General features: G+C 49.8%; 1 protein-coding gene across 4 annotated transcripts in view; it reads left to right on the top strand.

Moving 5' to 3' along the window:
* LOC135054806 (NACHT, LRR and PYD domains-containing protein 12-like) overlaps positions 1 to 22,223 on the top strand; it is a 613,159-nt gene that overhangs the window by 279,822 nt on the left and 311,114 nt on the right. For all 4 annotated transcript variants that reach the window (XM_063958163.1, XM_063958164.1, XM_063958165.1 and 1 more), the window contains one exon: positions 20,949 to 21,119. In XM_063958163.1, the coding sequence (XP_063814233.1) occupies positions 20,949 to 21,119 (171 nt within the window). The remainder of the gene's footprint in view (positions 1 to 20,948; positions 21,120 to 22,223) is intronic.

Genomic DNA, 22,223 nt, shown 5'->3' with positions numbered 1-22,223 from the left:
ACACTAATATTTATGCTTCCTTAACTATTGTACATACATAACAAAGCACAAACAGTTTCACAAACTTAAGGCCCATACACACTTGACGATAAAATGAGCGACGTCGTTCATTTCAGCCCTCATCATCGACGTCGCTCATTATATCGTCAAGTGTGTATGCATCCGACGACCACCGATGCGCGGCCCCGGGGGACGTTAACGACCCTCGCTTATCTGTGGAGCATGTATGCTCAATTTCCACTATGGTCGTTACCGACCAGAGACGTCGTTGAATGTGTATGGTGTGAACGACCAACGACCAAGCCACTGTTCACCAGCCCTGTTCCCAGCTCTTTATTTTAATAAACTGTTCAGCTTGGATGCTTCAACGATGAATGGTCTTTGGTCGTTGGTCTTTGGTCGTTGGTCTTTGGTTGTTGGTAGTGTATGCTCATGTCGTTTGCTCAGCTGTTCAAGGGAAGTTGTTAACGACGGTCGTTAACGACGTGTGCATCGTCAAGTGTGTATGGGCCTTTAGACAATTATTAACATAACGTTTATACTTGCAAGTACATAGTTACCATCCTGATATCATTTCATATGTGTGAACATCCCTCCTCCTGCACTTAGCTTCTACTTAGCTCGGCATCGTCTCTCCTTCTGACCGCCAACTCCTTCTCCTCCTGACTTCTCTCTCTGGACTCATGTATATAACTGGTATATTCTCATAGTGTTTTTATTATTATTATTATTATTATTATTATTATTTTTTAAGACTGTTTATTGAGAAATTAAGTAATTTAAAAAAAGATGGGTTAAAAGGGAATAAGGGGACAAGGAGAGCTGAGGGGATTGCAGCAGTACACAATAATAAAGTGTGGAAACACAATCGTGGTACAATGACATCAGATCATAGAATAAACAAAAATATGCAAATCCAATTAACTAAATAACTCTAAATACAATTAGTGCGGACAATTAAAGGTGTTAGACACCCCATTAACGAGATATCAAACCATTTCAATAGCCAAATGTCAGAGGAGGAGGGGCACTATAATATGCCAACCAGGAGGCCCATGTTTCAGTAAAAGGTGATGCCTTGCATTCGACTATACTGGACAGGTTCTCCATGTGATACGTGTCCCATATAGCAGTGGAGATATCCGCCATAGAGGGAACCATTTGGGATTTCCATCTCATAGTGTTTTCAATGTAATAGCTAATTGCCATTTACATTCCAAGGTGTCCTAAAACAAATATTGAACTAAGCTGGCTTGTCCTGCTCAAGATGGCATGGTGTCATAAAACGTGTGGTGCCCACCCTGCCTCAAGCATTGAGAGTATTGTAAAATTCAGAATGTCTTTTCATCCAAAGTTCTGTTGTATTGACAAGTTTTGCCTGAAGTGGTTTAAACCATGTTTTACCAATAAATGTGATCTCTTTTCGTAGTAGCTAATGTAATATACTGTTTTATGACCCATGATCTGACCTATAACTGGACCATTGACCAGCTAGTTTTATAATTCTTTGTTATACTGTGACCTCTAGCCTCATTTATGGCTAGAGCAGTATAAACCTGTTCCCTACAATATGGGCCTAATTCAGACCTGATCGGTGCTGTGCAAATTGACACAGCAGCCGATCAGGTTTGAACTGCACATGCGCTGGTGCCGAAGTGCGCAGGCACATGGCAGACAGCTGACGGCTGTCGTAGCCCTGCGATCGCCTCTGCCTGACAGGCAGAATTGGTCGCTGGGCGGGAGGGGGCGTCATTTAGGGGACGTGGTCTGACCGTGCCGGGCCACTGTGGCTACGTGACATCCCACGCAGCCGCTGCGACCCAGGCAGCGACGAGTAGCTCCTGCCCAGCGTCCAGGAGCTGCGCTAGCCGGGAGCTACTCTTGAAGTACAAAAGCATCGTTGCTGTGCGATGCTTTTGTACTTCTGCAGGGTGGAGGGTCAGGCCTGACATATGGGGCGAACTAGCCCTGTGCTGGGCATCCCCCCGCATGTTGTGTGCCTGATCGCAGACCTGCAAAATTTTGCAGGGCTAAGATCAGTTCTGAATTAGGCCCAATGTCTCAGCGGGGTACACCGGGATTCCACAGGGAATACATCGGGTGTAGAGTTGGATCTTGATCCGAGCCACCAACAGGCTAAAGCTTTGACTGTTCTCAGGACCCACTGCACCGCCTCCTCTATAACCCCGCCTCCAGGCACTGGAGCTCAGTTTTTAAGTTGGTGCCTGCAGTGCAGGTCACTAACAGGTGGGGCTGCACTAGACAGCCCTGAAAAGATCTTTTAAGAAGACTTCAAGAGCTGCAGCACTGATTCAATGTCATTCTGACATTCTGTGCTGCGGCTCCATCACTTCCCCAGCAGCGCTGCATACTCCCGCGGCCTGGTTCCCGGGTACTTGCAGCGGAGGCACTCCGGTCTTCAGGCACACCATCGCTGACGCTGTCCTGGATCGCATGGCTGCACATCAGGGAGGAGGTAAGAGGGTCCCCCAGGTGGGACCCGCCGATAAATCGTGATCCGGTCGCGGTCTTAGGAGACGGACCGCAATGCTTACGTGGACACTGTGGCCGTGCAGGGACCCCACTATATCCAAAAGGGCAGGGTGCACAGGTCCGATTTACTAAAATCCGTTTATTATAGGCTCCACAGTACCCAGTGTTGAGGACCAGCATAGGGGATAAGGCGCTGACCTGTAGCCCCTCCCCAGGTCCGGGTGCAGAGCCGGCCATAGGCATAGGCAAACTATGCAATTGCCTAGGGCATTTGATATGCCTAGGGGCATCAGCAGCTTCTGCTGATTAAAATGATATGCAGCATGCCAATATTCTGTGTGTAGCATTTCATATGTAGATACAGCCACAATCACACACAGTATATAGGCATGCTGCATATCAGTTTAATCAGCAGAAGCTGCTTGTGCATCCTAGCCACATAGCAATGCAAATAAGATACATTTTCATAACAAAAAGGTGCTTGACGTTAGCATTGAGGCAAGATTTGTGAGGACACATTTGTATCCAAGCAGAGGCAGAGGTCACAGTGTTAGTGGAAGTGTGAGTGCTGTGTGCATGTGAGTGGGTTGGTTGTGCAGTAGTGTTCAGAATATGTGTAAGGACCATTATGTGTGTCATGTAAAAATGCATTAATAATGTGCAACATATGTGTAAAGGGCCACTATATGTGTCATTATGTGTATAAGGGAATTAATAAAGTGCGGCATATGTGTAACAGGGTACTACTGTCTGTGTGTCATTATGTGTATAGGGGCACTAATAATGTGCAGCAAATGTGTAGGGACACTATGTGTGTTATTATGTGTGTAAGGGCATTAATAATGTGTGGCATATGTGTAAGGGACATTATGTGTAAAAGGGCATTAATAAAGGTTATTATAATGTGTAAGGTGCATTATGTTTACAAGGACATTAATGTGTCTCATATGTGTAAGGGGCATTACTGTGTGGAATTGTGTATAAATGCATTACTAAGGTGTGGCATTATGTGTATAAGGTGCTCTACTATGTGGCGTTGCATATAGAAAGGGCACTTCTGTGTCGTCTAATGTGAATAAAGAGCAATAAGGTGTGGTGTAATGTGAATAAGGAGCAATTCAGTGTGACGTAATGTGAATAAAGGGCTCTACTGTGAGGAGTAACGTTTATAAGGTAAAGTGATACTACTGTGGGATGTAATATGAATTATGGACACTATCGCAAGATAAAATGTGAATAAAGTTGCAGTACTGTGTTGCGGAATTGGAATTGAGGTTACTATTGTGTGGCCATGTCCCTTCCCAGCAAGAAGATGACCCTTTTTGGGCTGTGCATCAAATGTGCGAACTGTTCCTATTTAAAATATAGGGGGTACAAGGACTGCTATGGGTGAGGGGTGATGGTGCTGGGAAAGCGGTGCAAGGTCAGAGGCAGAACCAGTGGTGATGCTAGGGGGCACCAGCCAAAATCTTGCCTAGGGCATCATATTGGTTAGGGCCGGCTCTGTCCGGGTGCCATCTACTGCTGGTGTTCCCGCCCTGGAGCTGCATCTCTCTCTCTCCCTCACTCCCTGTCAGCGTTTGGGCGCCATTTTCACATAGCTGAGCTGATCTCCGGGACTGCAGGGCACTGTCTCCTTTGTAAAGCCGCCTGCCTCATCAGCGCTGTGCATTTACAGACTTAAGTATTCTACATGTCATTTTAGACAGTGATAGTTAGGAACAAGTGTACTGCTATCTGAATACTTAGTACAAGTATTCTGTGATATACATCCAGTATCTACTGTGCATTGTTTTATCTACATTAATATATATCCATATGAGATTTTTCTAGTCCTGTGCAGTTTATTGTCTATCTGTAATAACTTCTGCATTGTACCTGTGACTGAGTGTGCCTGTAGCTGCTGTGCCTGTGTGGGATTCATTTTCGTGTATCCCACTACTTGCTATCACTATATTCTATACCCTGGGGGACTAGGTGCGTCAGGGTACATTAGTTATAAAGTGCTACACAGTATATACGATTTTCGTATTTGTTCCAGTGTATTTCAGTCACCTTATACAGCTTAAACCATCTGTTTGTGCCCTGTATTGACTGACACGTAACACAGGGGGTTATTTGCAGGTATTGTGTTTGTCTGGCTATATTGTACTGTTACGCTCTAAGGCTACATTCACTATAATGTCTGCCGCACAGGGTGGGAAATCCGAGGACGCTCCTGCATCATGCAGTGCCAGTGCCATGGATTCACCTGAGGGGGTAGGTTTAGTTGATGGTTCAGGCACTGGGTGCCATACATCTCCCAGTCAGCCCGCAGCATCTGTGGCCAATCAGGAACCACCTTGGGTAGCGATCTCAAGTATGCTGAATACGCTTGTGACTCGTCTTACGCCCCTGTGGGACCTCTTGTGTCATTGCAGCCACATATTGTCCCTGTAGTTCATCCGCCTTAGGCGGACAGCCTGTCTACCCAGTTACAGCAATTAAATCAATCTTTGGTTAGACAGAAGTCTACCCCTCGCCCAGCTGGGGTCAAGGGGTCATCTAAGTGGGCCATTTTCTCCTCATAATCCACAAATATTTTGGATAATTCTTCTGATGAAGATGGGGAATATACTGATCCATCAGACACTGATACAGTCGCTTCTGACGAGGATTCTACAACCCAGGTTGATGTTTCTGACCTAGTGGAAGCTATTAAGTTGATTCTCCAAATAGATGATGAGATCGAGCCCACTACTGCGTCTAAGAAACCTGACAAGTTCAAACGTCAGAAGGTTACTAAAGTAGTCTTACCACATTCTGACCATTTAATTGACACACGTCAGGAATCCTGGTCGTCTCCAGGTAAGAAATTCTCCCTGTCTAAGAAGATGCTAGCTCGTGATCCTATCCCTGTGGAGTTGAGTACCAAGTGGGAATCTCCACCGCCGGTGGACTCTCATGTTGCCCGTCTTGTGGTTTTCATCTACTCTGCCCATCACCACCGTTACCTCACTGAAGGAACCGACGGATAAGCGTGTGGAGGGATGCCTGAAGTCTGTTTACTCTCTTACCGGCTCTGTACATAGACCCACTATAGCAGCCTCCTGGGCTGCAAAAAGAATTGAAGCATGGGTTCTGGCAATTGAGGATGAGCTGCCTCAGGATATTTCTGACACTGCCAGACAGTGTCTGTCTCATATTACCACAGCCTCCCACTATATTCAGGAGGCCGCCTCTGAGGCAGGTGTAATGGCCGCCATAGCGTCTGCTACATCTATACTGGCTTGCCGAATTCTGTGGTTAAGGTCCTGGAAGGTGAATCTGGACTTTTAAGGGAGACACCCTTTTGGGGAGGATCTGAACAAGATTGTCACTGACTTGGCGTCTAAGACTGCATTTCTCCCAAGTACTAATCCTTCAGCTCCGAAGGCTAAGAGTACCACTTTTCGTTCCTTTCGGCTTACAGGGAAAGCAAAATAGGTGTACCCGAGACAGGCTCGTGCTTTCAAAACCACTAAGCCTAAACCTAAACGATCCTGGGCCGCCCGTCAGCCTGCTTCCAAACAGGACAAGCCTGCTGCATGATGGGGCAGGCCTCCCCCTAGGGGACCTCAGGGTGGGAGGCTGACTTCTGCAGTTCGCCCAGGTCTGGTTAAAGGGTGCAGGAAGTAGTCTCTCTCATGGGTACGCAATCTCTTTCAAGAGACGTCCCCCTCACCAGTTCTGCACAACGGTTATCCCTTCGGACCCGTTGAAAGCACAAGCTCTACACTTGGTTGTGTAATTCCTCCTGGACACAGGAGTGGTAGTGCCGATACCAGGGGTTACTATTCGACCCTGTTTCTAGTTACAAAATCAAATGGGTCATTCTGGCCTATACTCAACCTCAAATCATTGAACAAATTTGTGAGAGTGTCCAAATTCCATATGGAAACTCTGCGCTTTATTGTACTGTCCATGGAACCCAAAGACTATATGGTATCCCTGGAAATACAGGATGCTTATCTGAATATACCTATTGCCAAATCGCATCAGCAATATCTGCGGTTTGCTATTGGCAACCTACATTACCAATTACAGGCTCTGCCATTTGGTTTGACCACAGCTCCTCGGATTTTCACCAAGGTAATGGCCGTGATGACGGCCCATCTCCGTCGTCAGGGTATCAGGATCCTGCCGTATCTTGACGACTTGCTGATCCTAGCGAATTCCCAAGATGTTCTCCTCCGTCATCTGGAGCTGACTGTCCAATTCCTGCAAGCCCATGGGTGGCTCACCAAGTGGAAAAAATCCTCACTTGTTCCTGCTCAAATGATCTCCTTGACTCCAGAGGTCCGTCTGTCACTGAGCTGGTGGCTACAGGACCAACAGTTGAGCAGGGGCAGTCCCTTCTGGATCTCCAACTGGGTCCTTCTGACAACGGACGCCAGTCTGAGAGGTTGGGGCGTGGTGTTGGAGCAACACTCTCTACAGGGTCGGTGGACCAGGGAGGAATCTTTCCTCCCAATAAACATTCTAGAATTGAGGGCAGTGCTCAGTGCATTAAGACTTGCCCTGCCTCTAGTACAGAACAGGCCAGTTCAAGTACAATCAGACAACGCCACCACGGTGGCATACATAAATCATCAAGGAGGCACCCAAAGCTGCATGGCAATGCTGGAAGTGTCAAAATTCCTCCATTGGGCGGAACGCCATCTGCCAGCAATATCAGCAGTGTTCATTCCTGGAGTCCTCAACTGGGAAGCGGATCTCCTCAGTCGTCAGGATGTTCACGCCGGAGAGTGGAGTCTTCATTCGAGATTCTTTCAACTCATTGTGGACAAGAGATGCCTACCAGATGTGGACCTGATGGCGTCTCGACACAATCACAAGGTTCCGGTCTTCGGATCAAGGACAAGTGATCCTCAAGCAGCGTTCGTGGACGCACTGGCAATTCCATGAAACCTTCGGCTGCTGTACGTGTTCCCTCCAGTGTTACTCCTGCCCAGGGTACTACGGAAGTTCAAGCAAGAAAGAGGAATACTACTTCTAGTTGCTCCAGCTTAGCCGAGACAGCATTTGTTCTCAGACCTGCACAGTCTATCGATATAGCGTCCTTCTACTTCCTCAATGCCCAGACCTCCTCGTTCAGGGCCCTTGTGTCTACCCGGACCTGGCCAGACTGGCTTTGACGGCGTGGCTCTTGAAGCTTCACTCCTGAGGGCCAAAGGATTCTCTGAGGTGGTTATTCAAACTATGCTAAAGGCCCGCAAACCAGCTTCTGCACGAATTTATTATAGGGTCTGGAATTCTAACTTCACCTGGTGTGCTGCTAAGAATTATGATGCTTTCAAGTTTAGTACTTTCAGACTAATTGCTTTTTTGCAACAAGGCCTGGATTTAGGACTTCGTCTGGCCTCCCTCAAGGTTCAAACATCGGTGTGGTTTCAGAGAAAAATTGCATCTCTACCTGACGTTCATACATTCACTCAGGGTGTATTATGGATTCAGCCTCCCTATGTCTCTCCCATGGCTCCATGGGATCTGTCTGTTGTCCTGAATGCCCTGTAAGAGTCTCCATTTGAACCTCTTGAGACAGTGGACCTTAAATGGCTCACAGCAAAGGTCCTGTTTTTACTGTCTATTGCCTCTGCTAGAAGGGTATCGGACTTAGGTGCATTTTCCTGTCGTCCACCCTTTCTGATATTTCATCGTGACTGGGCAGTTCTTAGAACTAAGGTGGTGTCATCTTTCCACCTTAACCAAGAGATTGTGGTTCCGGCCTTCATCTCTTCTGGATTATCCGCCAAAGAACGGTCTTGGACTTGGATGTGGTAACTACGTGGAGAGGACTGCCTCTATTAGGAGGTCAGATACCTTGTTTGTACTTTTTGGTTTCACAAACGTGGCTGGCCTGCAAATAAGCAAACTTTGGCCAGATGGATTAGAATGGTGATTGCACAAGCTTATGCACAGGCTGGACTCCCAGCTCCTGCTGCTATCAAAGCCCATTCTACTCAGTCTGTTGGACCTTCTTGGATGGCCCGCCGTGGCGCATCCGCAGAACAATTGTGCAAGGCGGCTACGTGGTCCTCAGTGAACACGTTCATTAGGTTTTATGCCTTTGATACTTCCGCCTCCCAGGATGCTTCCTTTGGACGCCGGGTTCTCATGCCCGCTAAGGTGCGTCCCCTCCCTTGAGGAACTGCTTTAGAACATCCCCGATGTATTCCCTGTAGAATCCCAGTGTACCCCGCTGCAGAAAAAGAGATTTATGGTAGACTTACCATAGTTAAATCTCTTTCTGCGATTTACACTGGGTTCAACAGGGCGCCCGCCCTGACGCACTTAGCTTCTGTGTGTTTGTATGGCATTAGCCGCTGGTCCCTTCTCCTGTCGTGAGAGTGTGGTTCTATGTGACTAACATCTACTGTCTCTTTTACCTGCTACTGCATTGGACTGGTTATCGAAACTGAGCTTAAGTGCCTGGAGGCGGGGTTATAGAGGAGGCGGTATAGTGCATCCAGGGAACAGTAAAAGCTTTAGCCTGTTGGTGCCTCAGATCAAGATCCAACTCTACACCCGATGTATTCCCTGTGGAATCCAGTGTACTTCGCAGAAAGAGATTTAACTATGGTAAGTCTACCATAAATCACCTTTTATCTATATAAACACATATACAAATCATTATTTCCTAAATCATCTAAACATTTAACTAATATGTTCAAACCTATTTAATCTATTTCTTCCTATAAAATATATTTCCATCCTGTTCACTATGGTTAAAATCACCTTTCATCCTTAACAATATTTTAATTCAGGCAATATTTGTTTAATCTCAATACTCCTAAATTATGTGTTATGTGAACAGTTACCTATCTGGCAACAAGTGGCATATGTAAATGAGGAAGCACAAACAGCATGGAAGCAAGGGCATAGGCAGCCTGAATTATTTTATTGCCAGAGGCCTTTATTCCAGCACTCTCTCAGCAGTGTTCATAATGGGAGTGGAAAAATTCAAAAGCAAACATCCTTGGCAGAACTGTACTGTCCCAGGAGAGTATTGTCCCTATCCATAGGTCTTACATTAGTTAGTTTGGTAGTGGGACTTTCCGCAGGTAGATTTTATGGTCTCCAGATAATACTTCAAGGTTCCACAGTTGTTGTTCTTTTTTTAAATCAAAGGGAACCGATGGCTTTTCTGAGAAACTGGATTAAGGGACCAATTCAAGAAGGATAGCAAATTCTGTTAATAAGCAGAATTTGCTATACTTTTGCACGCATGCTGACCGGCGCCTCCCCCCCTGCTACAAGCAGAAATTGCGATCACCTCATAATTTCTGCTTGTCAGCAGAAACTAAGGTTGACTACTGCCGGCGCAGTTTAGCTGCGGCCGCAGGAGTCCTGGCACCATCTTACCTGTCACGGCGGCTGCGTGTGACGTCACGCAGCCGTGACCGCGCCAGCTACACGCCACCGTTCGCACCGCACTGCCCACCGTTCGGATTGCCCCGCCCCCACAGCGCTCTGTTTCGTCCCTGAAAATGGAGCGTTGCCGCCCCCCGACCGCCTCTGCCTGATTGACAGGCAGGGGCAACCGCATTTTCTGCAGTCCCCGCAGAAAATGCGGACGCATGCAAAGTACGGGCCGCTGCGCATGCGCCCACGGCAAAAATTCTGGCCGGATCGCGACTTGCGATCCAACCTGAATTAGCCCCTAAGTGATTATCTAAAGGATATATCTATTTATTATATAAATCGTTGTTTCAATCTGTCACCGATTGCCTATTATGATATTTGTAATTATATTGAAAGAATGTTTCTTTGTGAATTTTTTTTACTAACTGTGAGTGTTTATAGACGGTGTGAATGTCTGCATGTTTTGTAGACACTACGGGGGTAATTCCAAGTTGATCGCAGCAGAATTTTTTTTAGCAGTTGGGCAAAACCATGTGCACTGCAGGGGGGGCAGATATAACATTTGCAGAGAGAGTTAGAGTTGGGTTGGTTATTTTATTTCTGTGCAGGGTAAATACTGGCTGCTTTATTTTTACACTGCAAATTAGATTGCAGATTGAACACACCCCACCCAAATCTAACTCTCTCTGCACATGTTATATCTGCCTCTCCTACAGTGCACATGGGCCCTCATTCCGAGTTGATCGCTCGGTATTTTTCATCGCATCGCAATGAAAATCCGCTTAGTACGCATGCGCAATATTCGCACTGCGACTGCGCCAAGTAATTTAACAATGAAGATTGTATTTTTACTCACGGCTTTTTCTTCGCTCCGGCGATCGTAATGTGATTGACAGGAAATGGGTGTTACTGGGCGGAAACACGGCGTTTTATGGGCGTGTGGTTGAAAACGCTACCGTTTCCGGAAAAAACGCAGGAGTGGCCGAAGAAATGGGGGAGTGTCTGGGCGAACGCTGGGTGTGTTTGTGACGTCAAACCAGGAACGACAAGCACTGAACTGATCGCACAGGCAGAGTAAGTGTGGAGCTACTCTAAAACTGCTAAGTAGTTTGTGATCGCAATATTGCGAATACTTCGGTCGCAATTTTAAGAAGCAAAGATACACTCCCAGTAGGCGTAGGCTTAGCGTGTGTAACTCTGCTAAATTCGCCTTGCGACCGATCAACTCGGAATGAGGGCCATGGTTTTGCCCAATTGCTAACAGAATTCCTGCTGCGATCAACTTGGAATTACCCCCTACTGGTGTTACAACTTAATTAAGGAGAGATGGATATATAATCACTATCTGATACTACCACCTCATTATGCCCCTCTGGCGAAGCTGTAGGTTACAGGAAACGTGTTACAGGAAATCTTCCAGCACTGTGGAACCTGCAGGTGCATGCGGTGGGGTAGAGCCTTTCCTGTCACACTAACGTACAGTATATGCCTGAGTTTTGACTATGTAAAGTATATGAAAAATACTAGGAATATATGTGTGTGTGTATATATATATATATATATATATATATATATATATATATATATCTCCTATATATTTGCCCAAGTCTGTGAAGCTGGGCGGAGTCACAGGCACAGATCTGGCCAGGAACAGTCCCCTCCCTCTCTCCGCCGAGTCCCCTCCCCATCTCCGCCAAGTCGCCGGTCTCCCTTCTCCCCATACACTCTCTCTGGTGACATCGCAGCCGCTGACTGTGAGCGGAACTCACACTACCCGCCTCACAGACTAGCGGCTGCTGCAGAGTTAAGGGGGACATGCTGAGCACTGGCAGCTGCTCTCGCTCCCTCTCCCACCCGCGGCAACCACCAGTCACTTACCCGCGGTCGCGGGTGAAAAGGGGGAGTGGCTTCGTGGAAGGGGGTTTGACTTCGCGTCCCGACCCCCGTTTTCGGCACAACTCGCCCCGACCCCTCCCCCCCCCCCCCCGCAGCAACCACCCGCATCTGCCCCTTACCCTCGGCATCCACCCGTCACTTACCCGCATCCCGACCCCCGTTTTCGGCACATTGTGGGTCGGGGCATACGGCCTTCACCCGGACACTGCTGAATCTGCAGTGCTGGCTTCTGGACTGCCACCTACCCGCGACACCCACTGCATCCACCCACCACCCGTGGCACTCCACCCCCCTCCCCCACCCGCAGCACCAACACCCACACCACCCGTGGCACTCTGTCCCCTCCCCCACCCACAGCACCAACACCCGCTGCCCCCCCCCTGCGGCACCCAACGCATCCCCCACAACCGCTCCCACCTGCGGCACTCACGCCCCCACCCGTAGCTCCCACACCTGCAGCACCCCCCGCCCCTCCCCCACCCGCTGCAACCCTGCCCCTCCCCCATACCCACCTCTCCCCCCTGCTGCACCCTTCACCCAACCCGCACCACCACCGCAACTGCCCCATCCTGCACACACCCCTCCTGCACCCCCCCCCCCCACCCGCACCACCGCCCCAACCCTCGGAACCCCAGCAGCTGCCTCCCACCACCCAACTGCACCACCACTGCTCCAGCCCCTGCCCCCCCTCCGCACCTGTCCCTCCACCCCCCCTCCCCCATCCACGGCACTCCCACACCAGCTTCTCCCACAGCCCTCCCACACCCACATCACCCCTGCTCCCAACCCCCCACCCATGGCACCCCCACCCCTCTCCTACGCACAGCACCCCTGCTCCTGCACCCCCACCCCTCCCCTACCTGTAGCACCTGCCCCTGTAACCGTGGCACCCTCAAACCCACCACCCCCCCAAATGCACCACACCGGCAAACCGCCCCCCTCGCCCACCCGTGACACCCCCCCACTCCACCCCCATACCCACCTCTCCCCCCGCTACACCCCTGCATCCTCCACTCCACCCGCACCACCAACGCATCTGCCCCTCCAGCACCCACCCCTCCCCCATACGCAACACCCCTGCTCCTGCACCCCCTCCCCCACCCACGCCAGACCCCCAACCCTCGGAACCCCCGCAGCCGCCTTCCACCCCCCATCCGCACCACCACTGCACCCGCCACTGCCCCCCCACACCTGTCCACCACCCATGGTACAACGCCCCCACGTCCAGAACCCCCCCCTCCCCTACCCACGGCACTCCCACACCAGCTTCTCACACAGCCCCCCCCAACCCTCCCAAACCCACATCACCCCTGCTCCCAACTCCCCACCCATGGCACCCCGACCCTTCACTACGCACAGCACCCCTGCTCCCGCATCCCCACCCATCCCCTACCTGCAGCACCCCCCACCCGCCCCTGCAACCATAGCACCCTCACACCCACCCACCCCCAACCGCACCACCCCGGCAAACTGCCCCCTCCCCCACACGCGGCACCCCCGCCACTCCACCACTCCACCCCTATACCCACCTCTCCCCCGCTACACCCCTCCACCCCACCCGCACCACCACGGCATCTGCCCCTCCTGCATCCGCCGCTCCCCCATCCGCAACACCCCTGCTCCCGCACCCCCTCCCCCACCCGCGCCAACCCTTGGAAACCCCCGCAGCCGCTTCCCACACCCCAAACACAGCACTACTGCACCCGTCCCTGCCCCCCGCACCTGTCCCCACACCCATGGCACCACACTCCCACCCGCAGCTCCCCCTCCCCCACCCACGGCACTCCCACACCAGCTTCTCCCACCCCACACCCCTCCCCTTCCTGCAGCACCCCCCGCCCCCGCAACCGTGGCACCCTCACACCCACCTCCCACCCAACTGCACCACCCTGCCAAATGGCCCCCACCCACAGCACCCCTGCACCCGCCCCTCCCCAACACCCATGCACCTGCCCCTCCACCACCCGCAACACCACCACAGCCGGCCCTCCCCAACTGCGTTAACCCCGCACCAGCCCCTCACCCACCCACAGCGCCCTCTGATCCCCTCCCCCATCCGCCCCATCCCCGCACCCGCATCTCCCCTGCCCGTGGTACATCTGGACCACCACCACACCCCCACAGCCACCACTCCCCCACCCACAGCACCTCCCCCACCCCCATCATCTACAGACACCTCCCCCACCCCCAGCACTTCTACAAACCATCACCCAACCTCCCCCTCTGCAACCCCACCTCCCCCTACATCGCCCCTCCCCCACACACAGCACCTCCAGATCCCCTCCTTCATCCACAGCCTCCTGCACCTGCCCCTCCACCACTAGCATCTACAGACCCCATCCACACCCCCTCCCGCCCCCCCACCCCACCCCTCCCGCAGCATCCTCACACCCGCCCCTTCCCCACCGCCGCACCCCCTCCCCTGCTCCTCCCCTACCCACCACAGCTGCACCAACCGCCCTACCCCAACTGCGGTATCCCTGCACCGGCACCCTCCCCCACCCACTGCAGCAGCACACCTGGCCCACCACAACCGCCGTAACCCCACACCCACCACTCACTCATCCACAGCGCCCATGGACCCCCTCCCCCATCCGTGCCATCCCCGCACTCCCCTCCCCTAGCTACCGCACATCCACATCACCTACCCCATCCAGTTCACGTACCCCACCCGCAACACCCCCGCCACTCCCACAACCACAGCACCTACCCGCCCGCATTATCTACAGGCACCCTTCACATCTGCGGACCTCCCCCACCTGCCCCTCCCCCACCTGCAACACCTCTGGACCACCACCCGAACCACCTCCGGACTCCCTCCCCCATCCACAGCTCCCCCGCATCCACCCCTCCCCCATCCACAACATCTACATCCCCCATCCGTGCCATCCCACACCTCCCCCACCCACAGCACTTCTGAAACCCATCACCTAAGCTCACCCCCCCTGCACCTCCAAACGCACACCCCTACATCGCTTCTCCCACACACACACATCACCTCCATACCCCCTCCTTCATCCACAGTTCCCCGCACCCACCCCTCCCCCACCAACTACACTCCCCATCCGCGCCCCCTCTACACCTCCCCCTCCCCCACCCACAGGACCTCTGCACCCTTTACGCCATCCGTGCCCCTGCACCCACCCCTCCGCCACCCACAACACCTCTGGACCCCCTCCCACACCCAACCCTCTACCACACATAGCACCTCGAATCACCATCCACAGCTGCTACAAGTGATTCCCACGGATAGGAACCTCACTGAACCCACCCCCTTTCCAAACCCCCCAAACTTTTGTGAGTATAGTTGCTACCAATGGACATTGAATTAATTAGAAACACTAATACTGTGGCCATTATGTGTATAAGCAACACTGCTACCTGTGCCCATTGTGTATAAGTGGCGCTGCTACCTGTGCACACTGTGTGTATAAGTGGCTCTGCTACCTGTGGTCACTGTGTGTATAAGCGGCTTTGCTACCTGTGGGTATTGTGTGTATACGCCACTCTGCTACCTGTGGGTATTGTGTGTACACGTGGCTCTGCTACCTGTGCCCATTGTGTGTATAAGCACCTCTGCTACCTGTGAGCACTGTGTATAAGCGCCTCTGCTACCTGGGGGTATTGTGTGTATAAGCGGCACAGCTAGCTGTGGGCACTGTGTGTATAAGCGTCTCTGCCCCCTGTGGGTATTGTGTGTATAAGCGTTTCTGCTACCTTTGGGTAATGCGTGTATAAGCGGCTCTGCTACCTGTGGGTATTGTGTGTATAAGCGGTTCTGCTACCTGTGGGTATTGTGTGTATAAGCGGTTCTGCTACCTGTGGGCATTGTGTGTATAAGCGGCTCTGCTACCTGTGGCCACTGTGTGTATAAGCGCCTCTGCTACCTGTGGGTATTGTGTGTATAAGTGGCTCTGCTACCTGTGGCCATTGTGTGTATAAGCGGCTCTGCTACCTGTGGGTATTGTGTGTATAAGCGCCTCTGCTACCTGTGGGCACTGTGTGTATAAGCCCCTCTGCTACCTGTGGGCACTGTGTGTATAAGCGCCTCTACCCCTTGTGGGTATTGTGTGTATAAGCGGCTCTGCTACCTGTGGGCACTGTGTGTACAAGCGCCTCTGCCCCCTGTGGGTATTGTGTGTATAAGCGGTTCTGCTACCTGTGGGTATTGTGTGTATAAGCGGTTCTGCTACCTGTGGGTATTGTGTGTATAAGCGGTTCTGCTACCTGTGGGTATTGTGTGTATAAGCGGCTCTGCTATCTGTGGGCACTGTGTGTATAAGCGCCTCTGCCCCCTGATGGTATTGTGTGTATAAGCGGTTCTGCTACCTGTGGGTATTGTGTGTATAAGCGGTTCTGCTACCTGTGGGTATTGTGTGTATAAGCGGCTCTGCTACCTGTAGCCACTGTGTGTATAAGCGCCTCTGCTACCTGTGGGTATTGTGTGTATAAGCGGCTCTGCTACCTGTGGCCATTGTGTGTATAAGCGGCTCTGCTACCTGTGGGTATTGTGTGTATAAGCGCCTCTGCTACCTGTGGGCACTGTGTGTATAAGCCCCTCTGCTACCTGTGGGCACTGTGTGTATAAGCGCCTCTGCCCCCTGTGGGTATTGTGTGTATAAGCGGCTCTGCTACCTGTGGGCACTGTGTGTATAAGCGCCTCTGCCCCCTGTTGGTATTGTGTGTATAAGCGGTTCTGCTACCTGTGGGTATTGTGTGTATAAGCAGCTCTGCTATCTGTGGGCACTGTGTGTATAAGCGCCTCTGCCCCCTGTGGGTATTGTGTGTATAAGTGGTTCTGCTACCTGTGGGTATTGTGTGTATAAGCGGTTCTGCTACCTGTGGGTATTGTGTGTATAAGCGGCTCTGCTATCTGTGGGCACTGTGTGTATAAGCGCCTCAGCCCCCTGTGGGTATTGTGTGTATAAGCGGCTCTGCTACCTGTGGCCACTGTGTGCATAAGCGGCTCTGCTACCTGTGGCCATTGTGTGCATAAGCGGCTCTGCTACCTGTGGCCATTGTGTGTATAAGCGGCTCTGCTACCTGTGGCCACAGCACCTTCGTATCTTATCTACAGTGCATTGCTGTTACTCATCTGGTACTACATAATGCAGACCCTAGCAATATATACTACACTCTACACTATGTTATTCATTGTGCCCTGCGGCCACTCTGCACGCCCTCACAAAGGCCTACGCCCCCTTGACAATCGCACGCCCTCCCCCCTTACAATATTTACCCACTGTCATTAAAAAAAAACAGGTAATACTCCATATAATAACAATTATAGCACAGTTGAAACCCGTGTTGGGGATAATGGATTGTAGCCCCTTGCAACGGTATTTTCTGTCTAACACCTTCCCTCTCTTTATCCTCTCCCTACCACCCTTCCTCTCCCTATCCTTTACCGATCGCACAGCGTTTCTGTACATTCCCTTTCTCTCCCCCTACGCCTCTCTATCTTATCTCTACCGGAACCCATTTCTGTATGCCCTCTATACTGCCCTGCGTTTCTGATTCTGTTATCTACCGCCCTGCGTATGTTCAAAGGCGTGCAGAGGTTAATGGGGCGTAGCCCCTAACGACGGTGTGAAGAGCGCCCGTAGGGCGCGATGAATCACCTAGTATATATATTGTCAAAGTCGGAAAAATATCACGCTACACGTTGCCATATATTCACCTCATGCGCTTGCCCGCTGCACATGCACTCTCTGGCGTGCGTGCACATATTCGCAATTGCGTGACGGCGCCTCTACGGGCGTGCGCTCGTGCGCATGGTATGTGCATTTGCGGTAGAGTTTGTGTGCATCTAGCGGGCGACTCAATCGCTGTTTAATAAATCCATATAGCAGGTTTTATAGGTAATGTTCCCCTTAGTGATAACTGTAAGTTTGTTTAATGTGACTTGTTCATGGACATGGGAATCCCTCTTTTCGTAATACAAAGGGTCTGTCTAAGGTTGAACAGTGGTGTCTGGTACCAAACCGAAGAGTATTTTAATAGCAACAATCCGGTGTTGGTTAGGTATAGATTAATCGCTCCTGCATATAGTTATGGCCATTAGTAATTTCTGGACATATCCTATATTTGCAGTTCATTATCCATGCGGCGGGAATCCGGAGATTCCCTCCCACCTGAGCTGTTTGTAATAGTCACAGCCCACCTGTTCAAATCCACCTATGACCTTTTGTTATAGTGCAGAGAGACATTCCTGTGTCCAATGAACAATAAGGTTGTAGGGCCCATTGAAGTACACTGTATGTTGTGTATATAAGGGTCACTGTCCCCAGACCGGCCAGTAGTCTCTCTCTTCAACATTTATCTCTGATAATTGGAGGACTGGATTCCGGTTGCGCTAGCGAGCGTTCCCCGTATGGTATGTTTCTCTGTGGCCACTTTGTTACCCATGTAATGTTAGCCATTCATTCTTAGTCTATGTATTTGTATTTGTTTACTATTGTGTATATTTCTGTCTAGATATTCTGTTAGAATTATATGTTAGCTTGTAGTGTATGACTTGTCAACTGTTTCCCCTTTTCGATATAACTAAAAGCTTGTTAGTAAAGGTTTTGGAACCTTAGTAAAGTATTGTGTGTTCATTACATTACTGTGGGTAATAGGAGCGTCCCGATCGCTCAAGCAGGTTTAGCATTAACAAGGTTAAGCAGCGTTACATCGCTGCAGTATTTCATTACAAGGTTTACAGTACAAGGGTATCCTTTCTGAGTGTTGCATTCAAGGTTTACTGAGTGTCATCCTGTGAGCGTCTGCGCCGCTCGTGTTCCCCTCGTGGTCTCGAGCGTCCGCTACGCTGGTAGCGTATCATTACGGTAGTCGGCAGCCTATAGCGTGCTTGACTCTACGCATTAAGCCGTGAGCGAACGTGCTGCTCGTGCGTCTCGACCACGGCTAAGTGTCTGCTACGCTAAGTGCGTACCCTTACGGTACCCCTTACGCCAATTGCGTACTGAGTCTCTTACCCATATATAGTGAATATTATAAGGTAATCAAATCGACATTATCAATATATATATATATACATGTATTGTTTATGTATTTATTTATTTATTACCAGTTATTTATATAGCGCACACATATTCTGCAGCGCTTTACAGAGAATATTTGGCCATTCACATCTTTCCCTGCCCCAGTGGAGCTTACAATCTATATTCCCTATCACATGTACACACAGACACATTCACGCTAGGGTTAATTTTTTTAGGAGCCAATTAACCCACCAGTATAATTTTGGATTGTGGGAGGAAACCGGAGAACCCGCAGAAAACCCACACAAGTACGGGGAGAATATACAAACTCCACACAGTATAAATTATATATATTAGAAATATCTTCTTTGTATTATTCTAACCATTTTTATAGTCAAAACTCTGCAGTAAAAAGTCTATGGTAGGTGAGGTGCCTACCTTTTCCGCACATCTCAAAACTCGCCAAACTTCCAGCAGTATATACAGCTGCACCTGTGTATAATGCCCACATTAACTCTTTGGCTCATATATTGTGTGTAAATCTGGATCTGATACGAGCCAGCACCTCCTCAGCCATTTACCGCACCACACATCCCTGAAAACCTGTGATCATTCGTTTACACCTGGATTCATTGAAATTACCCACAGTTTATGTATTCAGCCACCGTATACTCATGGAAGCCCTATTGAAGGGTCACAGCTAAAAGTTCCTACTGAGCCCCACGTCTTAGCCACTGGAAGGACCACTAACTGCAGGACAGCCGGTACCATTAATAGCACCGGTGGCAACCAGTCCTCCTTGTTGGAAGTTCCATTCCACTAGTCTCCCTACCTGGGTGGTATGGAGCCAGGGATATAGTTGGAGAGTGGAACAACACAAGGATTCTAGCGGACCTGCTATTACACTCTTATTGAGGGGAAGCACGCTCCCGGTACATCTGCACCGCTCTATCAGCTCTGCTCATGACAACACAGGAGTGCGCTGGCACCAAGTGGCTGATCGGGCTACAGTGAGACGGGCTGTGGAACACCACAGAACCAGGATACCGGCCCTTACAGGTATTGGGTAATTACCGTGATTGGAACTTTTCCTGGATAGGAATTATTATTATCAGATCCATTGTGGTCATTTTTTATTGAACTGTAGACATTTATTTGGATTCCCCCACTTTATTAACATCATATACCAACAGAATTAAGCACATGGGATATCTTTCATTTTCTACACAGGTGAAAAATATTCTACAAAATTGATTATCAGTGCAATATTGATATATATTTATATACACTATTTTAGAATGCGTCATTTATGTTCTTTATGAAGTGTAAATAAAATACATGTTGCAGACTTCACATCGTCTGCTTTAAATGTATCTGCAAGACCCAAGCGCTGCTTTCTGTTATCGTATTGTCTTATAATTGTACCGCGGAACACTTCTGGCTTTCTTTAGCAGCTGCTGGCAGTGCAGATTAAATAATCCATTTAGGTGACTGATATTAAGCGCCACTTTCCACGTTTGTGGTTTCTCTTTTTGGTACACTTAATCTAATAGCTGATAGCAGTGGCATCACTTGCCAGGTGCGGGGGGGGGTGGCCCACACTCGGGTGTCACCCTTGAAAGGGGTGACCCCAAAATGCCCGATCTTCTGCAGTGTAAGGAGCTGAGTGCTGCCGTGTGATATTCACGTGTCACACCTGAAGAGCCGGCACTGCACTTAGCTCAGTCTCCGGGGCAGCCAGCATCTCCGGGGAAGCTGGACACGCCCCCCCGGAGTGATGAAATGGAGACCCCTAGGAGAACATGCCCCTATTATCAGGCCATGCCCCCTTTTTGGGCAGCTGTGCCAAAGGCACGGGGGGAGCAGTGCAGAGTGCACACCTGGTGACAGATACCTCAACAGTAGGGTAAATTTACTAAGGTGCAAGTTTTTTTTAGAACTGGTGATGTTGCTCATAGCAACCAAACAGATTCTACTTAACATTTATCTAGCTGCTTCTAGAAGATATTAGATATAATTTGATTGGTTGCTATGGGCAACTTCAGTTCTAAAAAAAAACTCCCACCTTAGTAAATATACCCCATTGTATCTACATTACACAGAGTTATTCTGTCAGTAATGACATCATGCTGAGTGTGAGGCTGGAAATGATAAGAAACGACCTAATGCAGATCCATCCTCTCTCATCAGGTTACAGTGGTGTGGTCTGACCTCCTCCTGCTGTGATGATCTCCGCTCTGTTCTTACTACAAACTGCTCTCTGACCAGACTGGACCTGACAGGGAATGATCTGCAGAACTCTGGAATAAAACTTCTGTGTGAGGGACTGAGACACCCAGCCTGTGCCCTACAGGATCTTACGTAAGAACTTCCCTAGTAAAGTATTTATGTATATCTGATTCTCAGTACAGTACATACAGATGTGTCCTCATTAGTGATGAGCGGGTTCGGTTTCCGAGAAAAACCGACCCCCCCCCGAACTTTACCCTTTTTACAAAGGTCCGAGCCATACTCGGATTCTCCCGTATGGCTCGGTTAACCCGAGCGCGCCCGAACGTCATCATCCCGCTGTCGGATTCTCGCGAGATTCGGATTCTATATAAGCAGCCGCGCGTCGCCGCCATTTTCACTCGTGCATTGGAGATGATAGGAAGAGGACGTGGCTGGCGTCCTCTCCGTTTATTGTAGAACACAGTTGACTTGATTGGTTGTTTTTTATTGCTTAATTGTGGGGAGGATTGGGGAGCAGCTGAGTACAGTGCAGAGTTTTGCTGATCAGTGACCACCAGTTTTTTTATCCGTTCTCTGCCTGAAAAAAACGCGCCATACCATATCTGTGCTCAGTGTGCTGCATGATATATCTGTGCTGAGTGCTCACACTGCTTAATTGTGGGGACTGGGGAGCAGCTATAGCAGGAGTACAGTGCAGAGTTTTGCTGACAGTGACCATCAGTATACGTTGTCTGCCTGAAAAACACTCCACATCTGTGCTCACAGTGTGCTGCTTTATTGTGGGGACTGGGGACCACCAGTATAATTAATATTATATAGGAGGAGTACAGTGCAGAGTGCACTGCTGTACCTACCTCTGTGTCGTCACTCGTCATCCATTAAGTATACTAGCCATCTACATTGTATACCTGTGGTGCATTTTAGACTAGTTTAGCAGTTTGCTGACAGTGTCCACCAGTATACTATATATAGCAGTACGGTAGGCCACTGCTGTACCTACCTCTGTGTCGTCACTCGTCATCCATTAAGTATACTATCCATCTACATTGTATACCTGTGGTGCATTTTAGACTAGTTTAGCAGTTTGCTGACAGTGTCCACCAGTATACTATATATAGCAGTACTGTAGGCCACTGCTGTACCTACCTCTGTGTCATCACTCGTCATCCATTAAGTATACTATCCATCTACATTGTATACCTGTGGTGCATTTTAGTTGTACGCAGTATATAT

This window comes from Pseudophryne corroboree, chromosome 3 (genome assembly GCF_028390025.1).
Source record: "Pseudophryne corroboree isolate aPseCor3 chromosome 3, aPseCor3.hap2, whole genome shotgun sequence".
Lineage (NCBI taxonomy): Eukaryota > Metazoa > Chordata > Amphibia > Anura > Myobatrachidae > Pseudophryne > Pseudophryne corroboree.
The sequence above is the reverse complement of the archived record's forward strand: the minus strand, read 5'-3'. Positions and strand labels throughout refer to the sequence as shown.